This window comes from Neoarius graeffei, chromosome 28 (genome assembly GCF_027579695.1).
Source record: "Neoarius graeffei isolate fNeoGra1 chromosome 28, fNeoGra1.pri, whole genome shotgun sequence".
Classification (NCBI taxonomy): Eukaryota; Metazoa; Chordata; class Actinopteri; order Siluriformes; family Ariidae; genus Neoarius; species Neoarius graeffei.
Window position 1 is genome coordinate 21,108,923 of NC_083596.1, and position 15,683 is coordinate 21,124,605.

At 41.9% G+C, this 15,683-nt stretch overlaps 1 protein-coding gene across 1 annotated transcript in view; it reads right to left on the reverse strand.

Moving 5' to 3' along the window:
- dpagt1 (dolichyl-phosphate (UDP-N-acetylglucosamine) N-acetylglucosaminephosphotransferase 1 (GlcNAc-1-P transferase)) overlaps positions 1–15,379 on the reverse strand; it is a 44,048-nt gene extending 28,669 nt beyond the window's left edge. Inside the window, exons 1-2 of the mRNA XM_060913421.1 lie at positions 14,806–15,379; positions 5,912–6,032 (exon numbers count right to left, since the gene is read on the reverse strand). Coding sequence (XP_060769404.1) covers positions 5,912–6,032; positions 14,806–15,011 — 327 coding nt within the window. The 5' untranslated portion in view covers positions 15,012–15,379. The remainder of the gene's footprint in view (positions 1–5,911; positions 6,033–14,805) is intronic.
- Between the last annotated feature and the right edge of the window lie 304 nt (positions 15,380–15,683).

Below are 15,683 nucleotides of genomic sequence, written 5' to 3' on the forward strand. Positions count from 1 at the left end.
CACTTTGTGTTAAATCGTATAACGCCACCTCATCAGGTTTTATTCCTTATTTAATCATGATTACTGCCACAGACCAAACAAAATAATACAAAATTACAAGTAAATAAGGAACACGAAATGTTTGTGGTCACTTTTATGGGATTCTAAAAAGTTTTTTGTTCAAGGTCTGCGTACTCAGAAGATAAATTAATTACCTGTAATTTCAGTGACCTAGTATGTATGTTAAAGATGAGATGTCATTAGTGACGTCAAATATTTTTAAACCAGTTCAAATCACAGAAAAAAAAAATAATAATAGTGATACTTGAATAAAAACAGCCTAAAATACAAATTATACGATACCTATTAAGGGCAATGTAACTTGTAAATATAATTTCAGAAAATATTTAAAGGAGATACACAGAACCTTTATTTTGAAATAAATTTCTGAGTGGATAGCATTTCCATCCTTGACTCTTGTAGGCTGCATAAATGGGAATAAAAATTTTAATTTTGAGAGTTAAAAAAAAAAAAAACGACCGCAAAGTTGGGATTCGAGCTGCCCCGCTGAGCCAGCCAGCTCTGAGTGCATGCGTGTGTGCTAGCTACAGTGGTGCTTGAAAGTTTGTGAACCCTTTAGAATTTTCTAAATTTCTGCATAAATATGACCTAAAACAACATCAGATTTTTCACACAAGTCCTAAAAGTAGATAAAGAGAACCCAGTTAAACAAATGAGACATAAATATTATACTTGGTCATTTATTTATTGAGGGAAATGCTCCAATATTACATATCTGTGAGTGGCAAAAGTATGTGAACCTCTAGGATTAGCAGTTAATTTGAAGGTGAAATTAGACTCCGGTGTTTTCAATCAATGGGATGACAATCAGGTGTGAGTGGGCACCCTGTTTTATTTAAAGAACAGGGATCTATCAGAGTCTGAGCTTCACAACACATGTTTGTGGAAGTGTATCATGGCACGAACAAAGGAGATTTCTGAGGACCTCAGAAAAAGTGTTGTTGATGCTCATCAGGCTGGAAAAGGTGACAAAACCATCTCTAAAGAGTTTGGACTCCATCAATCCACAGTCAGACAGATTGTGTACAAATGGAGGAAATTCAAGACCATTGTTACCCTCCCCAGGAGTGGCCGACCAACAAAGATCACTCCAGGAGCGAGGCGTGTAATAGTCGGCGAGGTCACAAAGGACCCCAGGGTAACTTCTAAGCAACTGAAGGCCTCCCTCACATTGGCTAATGTTAATGTTCATGAGTCCACTATCAGGAGAACACTGAACAACAATTGTGTGCATGACAGGGTTGCAAGGAGAAAGCCACTGCTCTCCAAAAAGAGCATTGCTGCTCGTCTGCAGTTTGCTAAAGATCACGTGGACAAGCAAGAAGGCTATTGGAAAAATGTTTTGTGGACGGATGAGACCAAAATGGTGGTGGTAGTATCATGGTGGTGGTAGTATCATGGTTTGGGCCTGTTTTGCTGCATCTGGGCCAGGACGGCTTGCCATCATTGATGGAACAATGAATTCTGAATTATACCAGCGAATTCTAAATGAAAATGTCAGGACATCTGTCCATGAACTGAATCTCAAGAGAAGGTGGGTCATGCAGCAAGACAACGACCCTAAGCACACAAGTCGTTCTACCAAAGAATGGTTAAAGAAGAATAAAGTTAATGTTTTGGAATGGCCAAGTCAAAGTCCTGACCTTAATCCAATCGAAATGTTGTGGAAGGACCTGAAGCGAGCAGTTCATGTGAGGAAACCCACCAACATCCCAGAGCTGAAGCTGTTCTGTACGGAGGAATGGGCTAAAATTCCTCCAAGCCGGCGTGCAGGACTGATCAACAGTTACCGGAAACGTGTAGCTGCAGTTATTGCTGCTCAAGGGAGTCACACCAGGTACTGAAAGCAAAGGTTCACATACTTTTGCCACTCACAGATATGTAACATTGGATCATTTTCCTCAATAAATAAATGACCAAGTATAATATTTTTGTCTCATTTGTTTAACTGGGTTCTCTTTATCTACTTTTAGGACTTGTGTGAAAATCTGATGTTGTTTTAGGTCATATTTATGCAGAAATATAGAAAATTCTAAAGGGCTCACGAACTTTCAAGCGCCACTGTAGGTAGCTAGATACTTTATTAATCCCAGAGGGAAATTCAAGGTATCCAGTAACATTTCCGCATTGCACAAGATCAATACTAAAACTAAATAGCATTATATGTATAAAAAACTAAAATACAAAAACAAAAATACCAGAAGAAATAAAACATTACCAATAAGAGCAAGTAATAAAATATACAGCTTTCAGTGTGGGAGGTAGTGAAGTTGGCAGCAACCAGTCACAGTGCAAATAAGTGTGTAATGAGCAGTGCAAATACTTTGTGGACAGTTACATACCATACATGTGCAGTGTGTTTAGTGGTCTATGGTAGGTAGATAAGCATAGTATATTACATGATAGGCATAGTTAAAGTATATATCAGTACATATAGTCAATGTAACAGTGTGATAGTGTACGATATATAATATTAAATTAGTGTGTATATATATATATATATATATATATATATATATATATATATATATATATATTATACATACTGATTTTATATAAGTAGATACATTATAACAGTATATAATAAGGTAAAGTACAACATACCAGCTTATTTACAAATATCTGTATATACCTGTCTATGCATATAATGTACATCTACAGTGGGGCAAAAAAGTATTTAGTCAGTCACCAATTGTGCAAGTTCTCCCACTTAAAAAGATAAGAGAGGCCTGTAATTTTCATCATAGGTACACTTCAACTATGAGAGACAAAATGAGAAAAAAAAAAATTCAGAAAATCACATTGATTTTTAAAGAATTTATTTGCAAATTATGGTGGAAAATAAGTATTTGGTCAATAACAAAAGTTCATCTCAATACTTTGTTATATACCCTTTGTTGGCAATGACAGAGGTCAAACGTTTTCTGTAAGTCTTCACAAGGTTTTCACACACTGTTGCTGGTATTTTGGCCCATTCCTCCATGCAGATCTCCTCTAGAGCAGTGATGTTTTGGGGCTGTCGCTGGGCAACACGGACTTTCAACTCCCTCCAAAGATTTTCTATGGGGTTGAGATCTGGAGACTGGCTAGGCCATTCCAGGACCTTGAAATGCTTCTTACGAAGCCACTCCTTCATTCCCCGGGCGGTGTGTTTGGGATCACTGTCATGCTGAAAGACCCAGCCACGTTTCATCTTCAATGCCCTTGCTGATGGAAGGAGGTTTTCACTCAAAATCTCACGATACATGGCCCCATTCATTCTTTCCTTTACACGGATCAGTCGTCCTGGTTCCTTTGCAGAAAAACAGCCCCAAAGCATGATGTTTCCACCCCCATGCTTCACAGTAGGTATGGTGTTCTTTGGATGCAACTCAGCATTCTTTCTCCTCCAAACACGACAAGTTGAGTTTTTACCAAAAAGTTCTATTTTGGTTTCATCTGACCATATGACATTCTCCCAATCCTCTTCTGGATCATCCAAATGCCCTCTAGCAAACTTCAGACGGGCCTGGACATGTACTGGCTTAAGCAGGGGAACACATCTGGCACCGCAGGATTTGAGTCCCTGGCGGCGTAGTGTGTTACTGATGGTAGCCTTTGTTACTTTGGTCCCAGCTCTCTGCAGGTCATTCACTAGGTCCCCCCGTGTGGTTCTGGGATTTTTGCTCACCGTTCTTGTGATCATTTTGACCCCACGGGGTGAGATCTTGCGTGGAGCCCCAGATCGAGGGAGATTATCAGTGGTCTTGTACGTCTTCCATTTTCTAATAATTGCTCCCACAGTTGATTTCTTCACACCAAGCTGCTTACCTATTGCAGATTCAGTCTTCCCAGCCTGGTGCAGGTCTACAATTTTGTTTCTGGTGTCCTTTGACAGCTCTTTGGTCTTGGCCATAGTGGAGTTTGGAGTGTGACTGTTTGAGGTTGTGGACAGGTGTCTTTTATACTGATAACGAGTTCAAACAGGTGCCATTAATACAGGTAACGAGTGGAGGACAGAGGAGCCTCTTAAAGAAGAAGTTACAGGTCTGTGAGAGCCAGAAATCTTGCTTGTTTGTAGGTGACCAAATACTTATTTGACAGAGGAATTTACCAATTAATTCATTAAAAATCCTACAATGTGATTTCCTGGATTCTTTCCCCCCATTTTGTCTCTCATAGTTGAGGTATACCTATGATGAAAATTACAGGCCTCTCTCATCTTTTTAAGTGGGAGAACTTGCATAATTGGTGGCTGACTAAATACTTTTTTTGCCCCACTGTATGTAAGCAGCAGAGAAGTGCAATGGACATGAAAAGAGCAGTGTAACGAGTCCTGAGTACAGCAGAGTCACAGAGTCTTATTTTTGCTGAGCCGGAAGGAGTTGAACAGTCTAATGGCCTGAGGGACAAAAGACTTCCTGAATCTGTCTGTGGTGATGTCACAGCGGTAACCGGTTGTAAGGCCGAGGCCTTTTACAGCTATTGACCAAAGTCATATAAATAAAAATTTATGCTGAAAGTAAGAAATACCGTTACCGACTTGCTCAACTAAGACTGATTTGACTTCATTGATTGTGGGTTGACTCTCATTAAAACAGGATAGGTGCTATAACTTATGCAACATATATGTACATGCATGTATTTTCACTGATAAACCGTAAAAGGCTAATTAAATAATCAGATGAACTGAGACTATCACATTCTGAATCGGCAAATTAAATAATCTTATACCGGTAACTTAAACACACAATACAAGTTACATGTATTAATCTAAATGCAGGTAAACAATGTGTTGTTTTGTATCCAAACAAGAGTCGCTTCTTACCCGTCTGTGTTCTCGCTTCTTGAAGGCCGATCTCGTGGCCAATTGTTTCGAAACAATCTGACTTTTAGTTGTTCGTTCAGTTCTCCGTTCATTCGCTTCTTCCACATAAGGGCGAGATATTGCTGCTGAGGCAAGCATATCCAGCGGAGAAATCAGACGGCTGGTCCACTCATTCTCCGTTTTCTCCATACTGAGTACTCCGCCATTACTGCTCAGCTCAGGCAATTACTAAAACCCAGGACGGGACGTCACCAGTTTTAGCAACAACTGCAGGGAGGTCACTGCCTGAGCGATGTCACGTCACGTCCTGGGTTTTAGCAACAACCCTCGACTCACACTCTGGGAGAACTGGTGCAACTGAACTTACTTTCCTTTTCTTGTAGTTTTCTTTTCCTTTAATTGTTTCTACTGCACCCTCTTTCAATACGGGCTTATAGCCAACGCTCCTCAACAGATCAGAGGTTTCGTATGAGTCTTCAGTAAAATGTGCAGAGCAGAGGACAGACCATTTCATAGGCACCCAATGCGTACGTGAACTTCTCGCAAAACGCGTCCAAATCGTTGCAGTTTGAACATTCTTGGGCCATGAATGCAACGTAAATCCACCTTCTGTTGTGTTGCTGCACCGGCCAGTAACACATTTATGTGGCATAGCGATAAATGAGCTCAAAATGGAGGATCGGAGTTGCAGTCAGTTCTGTGTTTTAGGATAGCGGAAACGGTGATGAGACCGATAGACTTCCTGCTGTGACGTCACAGATGTCAAGATCATTCACTCAGACCGCTACCTGTATGAATCACTTTAATCGTAAAAATTACTGTATTAGATTTGTTAACGCTTAAAAGTATTCCTGTGCCATTCTTGAGGTCTCAAGGCATTTATAAACGAAAAGTGAGGCCATGGTTCTGCGTATCTCCTTTAAGGACAACCCAGCTCATGGAAAAACAGTGTTTGCAAATAAACATATTGTTTATGAATACAGAAAAGAAGAAATTAGAAACTTTTTTTGAATTAAATAAACTTTTTTTTTCCCCTGCTCTTACTTCATTATGAGGGAAGCGCTGACACTGCTCTCCCACAAAGCAGCCGAGGAAAGGCACGGGGATGAAGAGGAAAAGGATGATGAGGAAAACAGTGCCGCTGATCACACCTTGAGATTCAGGCCTGAAAGCATAGAAAGCATTTTTTTTATGTGTTTACAACAATGCACTCTGTTTATCAAGGAGGAACCTGATACATTCAGGGTTTTTAGTGATATCCATTTGCAAATACAACCCTGATTCCAAAAAAGTTGGGACAAAGGACAAATTGTAAATAAAAACGGAATGCAATAATTTACAAATTTCAAAAACTGCTATTGTATTCACAATAGAACATAGACAACATATCAAATGTCGAAAGTGAGACATTTTGAAATTTCATGCCAAATATTGGCTCATTTGAAATTTCATGACAGCAACACATCTCAAAAAAGTTGGGACAGGAGCAATAAGAGGCTGGAAAAGTTAAAGGTACAAAAAAGGAACAGCTGGAGGACCAAATTGCAACTCATTAGGTCAATTGGCAATAGGTCATTAACATGACTGGGTATAAAAAGAGCATCTTGGAGTGACAGCGGCTCTCAGAAGTAAAGATGGGAAGAGGATCACCAATCCCCCTAATTCTGCGCCGACAAATAGTGGAGCAATATCAGAAAGGAGTTCGACAGTGTAAAATTGCAAAGAGTTTGAACATATCATCATCTACAGTGCATAATATCATCAAAAGATTCAGAGAATCTGGAAGAAAAACTGTGCGTAAGGGTCAAGGCCGGAAAACCATACTGGGTGCCCGTGATCTTCAGGCCCTTAGACGGCACTGCATCACATACAGGCATGCTTCTGTATTGGAAATCACAAAATGGGCTCAGGAATATTTCCAGAGAACATTATCTGTGAACACAATTCTGAATAAAATATGGAATTTTGAAACTTCCACATCACTGCATTCCGTTTTTATTTACAATTTGTACTTTGTCCCAACTTTTTTGGAATCGGGGTTGTACAAGGAATTTGACTACCTACATGTTGTAACGTTCCAACTTGAGAAGGACACCCACCTGATGTTTTACAGGATACTTTAACATCCTGAAATAATCTGATATGATGTTTTTGCTAGAACATTCACACGCAGTTTTGATTGTGAAATAGTCCAGTCGGAGTCCAGGAATTCAGATGCTGATCAAATCGCTTATGTCCCAGGACTCCCTCATGTCTGTGTTACCTTCTGGCTCTCCCTTTTAGTTATGCGGTCATAGTTAGTCTTGCCGAAGTCCCTGCTTGCACCACTCAGTGCAAAATGTATCTGTTCTTCACCATGAGGTGACACCAGGCATACCTAACAACCTGTGTTTTCTCTCTGTCGAGTTACGTGTCGATCCTGAGACACCAGTGACGCTGACCTCTTCAGTTCTTCGAACTTACCTGATCCATCCTGATGCCCTACGTCTGGCTGGAATCTCATCGCATCGCTCCTGTGAAGGACGGCCCCCATACAGACAGTCGAACGAAACTTTTCAAAGACGGCTCTGGACACTTACAGTTTTGCTATGATAACTTTAGGACTGCAGTTGTCATGAACAGTTTTGCACTCAAGTCTCCATCAATGAACAACAAAATAGACTTCATGCTAAAACTAGAATGAATTTCCTGGCTACACAGTTATAGAAGCGAGTTATTTATAATCATGCTGTCTGTTATCATCCGGATGAGGATGGGTTCTCTTTCGAGTCTCTCAAGGTTTCTTCCTCATGTCATCAAAGGGAGTTTTTCCCTTACCATCGTCACCTCAGGCTTGCTGATCTGGGATAAAATTAGCTCGTATGTTTAAAGACGTTCATTTTCTGTAAAGCTGCTTTGCGACAATGGCCGAATCCCATTTCACCCCTTGGACCAACCCCTTGGCCCTTCCCCTCCATTTTGCACGTTCACGTGAAGGGGTAGGGGTATCCCAATCCCAGTTAACGCGGAGGGGTAGGGGAAGGGGGAGGGCTTCTGTACCCCTCCAAACGGAGATTTTCCTGGAGCTGACTCCGAACGAAGGGGTTTGAGTGATTTCCCACAATGCCATGCGGATTTCAGCGAGATTTCATGCGGATTTCAGAAAGATGGTGGTTCCCGCGGCGAAAGATTGTCATAAATGTATTTTCTCCATTATTTACGTGTTTTAAGTTGTTATCCAGAGGAAACACGCCGCTTGATTCGCTTTCGAGCTGAGAATGAGCAGCGATTTCTGAAATCCAAGCTGCTGCTAAAAAGCTTTGGGAGTGAGTATTGTTTTCGGTTGCTTGACTGCGTACGTTTTGTTCTGTTATTCTCGCTTTTATTGTTTACATGCGTGTTCTGACACCTCATTCTGTCGGATGTGGTGCACGAAGCGCCAAAGATATCCCATTCAGTGGTGTTAGTTAACAAATCACACCCTGCCAGCAGAGATTTCTGGTTCTGCCTCTGGCTCTGACTGTAGCGGCTGGTCGCAGCCAATGACGCGTCGCGTTTTGCTAACGTAAACGCTGACGGAGGTACGCGATGACGTATGCGATCGTTGAAGGGCTATCCCAATACGTAAGGGTTGAATTTCAAGCCCTATCCCTTGTAGCTCAGTTTCAAGGGGAAGGGCCAAGGGGAAGGCGGAGGGGAAGGGGGAGGGGTAGGGGTAGAAATTAGAATTGGGATTGGGCCTATGTCTTGTTAAAAGCGCTGTACAAATAAACTTGACCAATGTTCAAACGAAAGGTGAAGCAGATCAAGGTACCACCGGACAGCACCTTGGTTCAATTGCAGAGGTGGACAGTAACAAAGTACATTTACTTGAGTGAACTTTTTGAGTTTCTGTACTTTACGAAAGTATTTTTTTTGGAAACTTCTGACTTTAACTTCATTACATTTGAAAGACAAATATCGTACTTTTCACTCCACTACATTTCTATCAAGGTCCTCGTTACTCGTTACTATGAAGTGGCTTTGAAAGTGGATGTTTTTTTCTTTTCTTTTCTTTAACGTGATTGATTTTTTCGCAGGTGACACTGAGACAGCCGATCAGTAATCACTAGGGTCACGTCACGTCCACAGACTGTATAAAATCAAGATCAGTGATTTCTCAGCAACGTTATTTAACACGATCAGTTGATGGCAGAATGGAAGGAAGCGGTTCTTCTGGAGAACGCACGCACCCACTCATGGCCATACCTAGAACCCATGTTTCAGTTTTCTGAAAGGATTAAAGATTCGTTTGGTTTGAAATGTTTGCTTTGTTTACCGAAAACGAACCACATCACGGCTGACAAAAACTCGCCGTCCAACCTGCGGAAGCTATGTAAATGTTTTATTCCAAGAGAAAGCTTGCAACGAAGCTGTCTGTGCTTTTAGAGCTAGCGATAACGTTGCAATAGCGATGCAGTCTGGTTAGTCAAATGACTTTCTATGGATTTGCCCGCCAAGTTGCCGTCGCCTTGTCCACGGCTAATGCTAACACATAGCAAGTTAACTTGGACACATGTAAAAATGGAGTTACGCTAACATGAATAACGTTAACTTATCTGAAGTTCTTTCAGAAATATGTTTCAGCATAATCTTGCTAAATAAACAACGTAGAAATCTTTCTTTTCTAGTAGCGTTAGCTACCCAATATGATTTCGAGTTTGAAAAGCGTTTGCTAGCATGTCAGGTGGAGTTTCACTGACTAGCTTAACATTAAAGTGCATATCACGGGTAAATTCAGGAGCAAGATCAATGTAATACTCCTATTTTATATTAAACTTTGGTCAAATATCTGTAATATTCTGCATTCTCTGCATTTTTTTTTACCTTGCGCAATACCAGAAAAATTCAGTTGAAATCAAGACATTTGAGGCGAATTGGTCCGCCTCTGAAAAAACTTGGCATTTGGATTTCCTGGGAAACATTGATTTTCGTGACGTCGCGTGCGGGACGCCTCCCTCTGAATCCTACGTCAGCGCTGGTTTGTTTATGAGAAAACGACCTGGTGGTTTTCTGCAAATTTCTTCCACGTTATCACGTAATTATGAAAATGGTTAACAGATGTATCGTAGGAGGGTGTAGCAACACCAATCTTGATGGGATTAGTACTCATCGTTTCCCAAAAGACCGGACAATGAGAGAGAAATGGGAGCGCTTGGTCTACACAGGCTGTGCACTGAAACCGTGCAAAGCTCGCGCAGCCTGCTGGCACTTCCGCAGGTGACGTCACGAATCTGGCTCCAGACTCCTTTGGGATTTTTCCAGACGTGTTTTGTTATTTTATTTTTTTCTGCTGTAGACAGATGGCCTTGTGCAAAATTACCCTTCTGGATGAGCGTGTAAAGGGACATTCTTTCATATAAAAAAAAGGTCCAGAATATGCACTTTAAACCACCATGATGGCACAGCATGCGTTCATTTCACGAATTCACAAAATAATCCAGTCGGCTGCTTCAGACGCATGAGGTATTATAAGCGTTGTGTGAATAATACAATAATGTTTTGACAGAAAATGTACTTTTAATACTTAAGTATTTTTAAAAGCAAGTACTTCAGAAAAAAATTTGACTGGAGAACTTTCACTTGTATCGGAGTAACATTTGCCCAGAGTACAGGATCTGTACTTTGACGGCACGGTGGTGTAGTGGTTAGCACTGTCGCCTCACAGCAGGTCCTGGGTTCGAACCTGGTGGCCGTCGAGGGCCTTTCTGTGTGGAGTTTGCTTGTTCTCATCATGTCTGTTAGGCTAATTGGTGGCTCTAAATTGTCCATGTGAATGGAAGAAGAAACCTTTATTTGTCACATGCACACTTCAAGCACAGTGAAATCCATCCTCTGCATTTGAACCAGTGAACACACGCGCACACTAGAGCGCCCGGGGAGCAGTCAGGGGTTAGGTACCTTGCTCAAGGGTACTTCAGCCCAAGGCCGCCCCATGTTAACCTAACCTGCATGTCTTTGGACTGTAGAGGAAACTCACGCAGACACGGGGAGAACATGCAAACTCTACACAGAAAGGCCCTCGCCGGCCGCTGGGTTCGAACCCGGAACCTTCCTGCTGTGAGACAACCGTGCTAGCCACTACACCACTGTGCTGCCCACTAGGTCGTTTGTGTCAGCCCTGCGACGATCTGGCGACTTGTCCAGGGTGTACCCTGCCTCTCGCCCATAGTCAGCTGGGATAGGCCAGGATAAGCGGCTACAGAGAACGGATGAAGTTGGGTACTTTGTCCACCTCTGTTCAATTGGTTCAACTCCACTCTGGTGTATACAGTGGTGCTTGAAAGTTTGTGAACCCTTTAGAATTTTCTATATTTCTGCACAAATATGACCTAAAACATCATCAGATTTTCACACAAGTCCGAAAAGTAGATAAAGAGAACCCAGTTAAACAAATGAGACAAAAATATTATACTTGGTCATTTATTTATTGAGGAAAATGATCCAATATTACATATCTGTGAGTGGCAAAAGTATGTGAGCCTCTAGGATTAGCAGTTAATTTGAAGGTGAAATTAGAGTCAGGTGTTTTCAATCAATGGGATGACAATCAGGTGTGAGTGGGCACCCTGTTTTATTTAAAGAACAGGGATCTATCAAAGTCTGATCTTCACAACACATGTTTGTGGAAGTGTATCATGGCACGAACAAAGTAGATTTCTGAGGACCTCAGAAAAAGTGTTGTTGATGCTCATCAGGCTGGAAAAGGTTACAAAACCATCTCTAAAGAGTTTGGACTCCACCAATCCACAGTCAGACAGATTGTGTACAAATGGAGGAAATTCAAGACCATTGTTACCCTCCCCAGGAGTGGTCGACCAACAAAGATCACTCCAAGAGCAAGGCATGTAACAGTCGGCAAGGTCACAAAGGACCCCAGGGTAACTTCTAAGCAACTGAAGGCCTCCCTCACATTGGCTAATGTTAATGTTCATGAGTCCACCATCAGGAGAACACTGAACAACAATGGTGTGCATGGCAGGGTTGCAAGGAGAAAGCCACTGCTCTCCAAAAAGAACATTGCCGCTCATCTGCAGTTTGCTAAAGATCATGTGGACAAGCCAGAAGGCAATTGGAAAAATGTTTTGTGGACGGATGAGACCAAAATAGAACTTTTTGGTTTAAATGAGAAGCGTTATGTTTGGAGAAAGGAAAACACTGCATTCCAGCAGAAGAACCTTATCCCATCTGTGAAACATGGTGGTGGTAGTATCATGGTTTGGGCCTGTTTTGAAGCATCTGGGCCAGAACGGCTTGCCATCATTGATGGAACAATGAATTCTGAATTATACCAGCAAATTCTAAAGGAAAATGTCAGGACATCTGTCCATGAACTGAATCTCAAGAGAAGGTGGGTCATGCAGCAAGACAATGACCCTAAGCACACAAGTCATTCTACCAAAGAATGGTTAAAGAAGAATACAGTTAATATTTTGGAATGGCCAAGTCAAAGTCCTGACCTTAATCCAATCGAAATGTTGTGGAAGGACCTGAAGCGAGCAGTTCATGTGAGGAAACCCACCAACATCCCAGAGTTGAAGCTGTTCTGTACGGAGGAATGGGCTAAAATTCCTCCAAGCCGGTGTGCAGGACTGATCAACAGTTACCGCAAACGTTTAGTTGCAGTTATTGCTGCACAAGGGGGTCACACCAGATACTGAAAGCAAAGGTTCATATACTTTTGCCACTCAGAGATGTGTACTATTGAATCATTTTCCTCAATAAATAAATGACCAAGTATAATATTTTTGTCTCATTTGTTTAACTGGGTTCTCTTTATCTACTTTTAAGACTTGCGCGAAAATCTGATGTTGTTTTCGGTCATATTTATGCAGAAATATAGAAAATTCTAAAGGGTTCACAAACTTTCAAGCACCACTGTATAACTGTATCCAGGAGGACTCACTTCATTTAATGCTATATATTCATTTGGCTTGATCCATGTTTCAGTTAAACAAAGTACATTAAACTCCTGATCAGTAATGAGTTCATTAACCATTAGCGCTTTAGATGTAAGAGATCTAATATTTAATCGCCCCAGCTTTAGATCAAAGGTGCTGGCAGCAGCTGGAACAAACTCTCTGAATATTCCTACCTTTTTGTTGAGCTCGGGGAACAGACACAGTCTCAATTACCCCTTTTCCACCAAAGCAGTTCCAGGGGTGGTTCGGGGCCAGTGCTTAGTTTGGAACCAGGTTTTCTGTTTCCGCTGACAAAGAACTGGCTCTGGGCCAGAAAAACCGGTTCCAGGGTAGCACCAGCTCTTTGCTGGGCCAGAGGAAAGAACTGCTTACGTCGCGGGGGGCGGAGTTGTTAAGACCAACAACGATAGCAAGACCGCGAGAGGGCGCCATTTTTAAATAAGCGACGAGATATCATGGATGCAGTAAAGCAGCAGTCATCCATTATTGTTGTTGCTTCTTCTTCTTCTTCTCAGTGTTGTTGTTGTTGCTTCGATGTTCACGCCAAGGTTTATGCAAACGCAGTGACGTAACTGACGTATACAGTGACGTAATGACGTGTGTCCCCTTAGCACCCCGAGCTATGGAAAAGCAAACTGGTTCTCAAGTTGAACGAGTTGTGAACCAGCACCAGCCTCGAACCTGATTTGGTGGAAAAGGGGTGAATGTAGTGGACCCTGAGTGATGACTCTGTGCAGCTAGCAGACAGTCAGTTTAGCCTGTTTATAACATTAACAAAACGGACTTCTTGTTCAAACTGTTAAAGGTTGGGTATGAGATTTTTTTCAGGAGTATTTTTTACCATATTGCTTGAAAAGCTCCTCACACCCATGTTGCAAGCAGTACAATAGAAGGTTTGACCCAAAAACGAAATATTTTAATCCAGTCTACAGTGTAAAATAAAGGAAAAATGCCATCCAATCATATCGAGGTACCACCTCAAAATGATTGGATACTGACACGTCAATCAGACTGAAGCCCGCGAGCAGCCTGGCCCTTCTATGTGTGTGTGTGAGAGAGAGAGAGAGAGAGCAGCCCCTCCCCCAACCCACGCGCTGCGAGCAGAGCGTCACACAGAAAGCACAGGATTTTCTCAGTGCGCTCCCTCCAAACAACAGGGATTTACATGAAAACGGAAGGAGATATTCACAAAGTTCTTTCACAGTGAGTGCCACAAGGCTCTCCTGAACACACTGATGTAATTTTTTGTCTGTAGTGTAAAAAATGAGGTCACTAGAGCGAGTTAAAAACGAGTGACTTTTCTGCCAAGTTTATAATGGCAGTTTATGGGGCTGCGCGGCTGTCCTCTCCTCACTTTCAGGCTTCTCATTCAAAAACTGCAAGTCCTATCGTGTAGGTAGACACATTGTGTGAATCAGGACAAGTGTGGCTACTACTTTTGAGGAAATTGTGTGTGTGGAGTGAAAATTGGGGCTGAAAACACGGTTTAAATGAGAAAGTTTGAGCCATTTTTCCAAGCTCTCTACACTCTAACTTAACGAGACGCGGGGGGTGGGAGCATGGCGAGGGCGGGCTCGTTTCTTTTCAAAATACGGCTTGCGGGAACCATTATTCCAAAATCTCGTACCCCACCTTTAACGTTATAGTCATGCTGTCTGTTGTTGCCCAAATGAGGATGAGTCCGGTTCCTCTCGAGGTTTCTTCCTCATGTCGTCGGAGGGAGTTTTTCCTCGCCACCGTCGCGCTCATCGGGGATAGGATAAAATTAGCTCATGTTTTAAGTCGTTCAAATTCCGTAAAGCTGCTTTGCGATGTTTATTGCTCGACGCGCTATACAAATAAACTTGACTTTGGGTTTCCTTCTGGTTCTTTGGTTTCATCCCACCTCCTAAAAAACACGGCAGAACCTCAACTGGCAACTTTAAGGCGTGAATAAGTGTTGGCACCCCAGGACCTCCTGATCAAGAAGCTACTGAATCAAAAGAAACCTTGACTCACACTTCAGTTTTTGTGGTTTTGTTCAGGTCCTTGCCAAACAGCCTGGCAGATATGAAATGCTCCTTGAAGGCTGGAATGAGTTTGAGTGTCGCTAAACAGCCCAGAACAGACATGCAGCAGTTGATGAGGAGAGGAAAAACAGGGACTGGAGACATTTTGGACAGTAATGAACCGATACACAGGTGTGGACGCTTCCCTGTCAGCATGCAATTGACCTGTCTGTCACTGCATCAGTGCAGGCTGCCAGTATTCATCCTTCTGTCCGTTATCTTATTAATATTCCTGCAGCTCTTATTTGTTGACGCGACTCTTCATTCATGTTGTTCCACAACTTCTGACCAATGAATGGCAGCTCGGGCTAATTTATCTCGCTAGCTAAACCTTAGCCCTAATGGTTTTAAAGAAGCATTCTTTAAAAACAAGCCAAAAAAAACCCCGTCCATTTGCTTAATAACTACAAATAGTTTCTAAACATTAGCGATAAAACATACTTAAAGTCATTTAAAAACAGAAAAGCTCCTAAACCTGACAATGTTTCCAGCCGAACAATCCGAAAACTCCACGTCTACTTCCGGCAACACGACAGAAAGGGCTGAGTATCAAACTCCCTCCATGCGCACTACACAGGCAATACAGTCGTAATACATTTTACGCCCTAGATAGTGCACTATATAGACAATAAAGCTCATTTTAGTCTCCGTCCATTAAGGATGGTTTAACCCATTTCTTTATAGCTATTCCAGACAAATGAAGCGAATCATAATTTAAGATATATTAGAGTTATTTAGTACAAGGACGTTATTTTTAACATATTTATTATATTTGTTTAGGATTTCATCGCTGTCGGACTTTTTAAGGGTGAACTCACAACCGGAAGT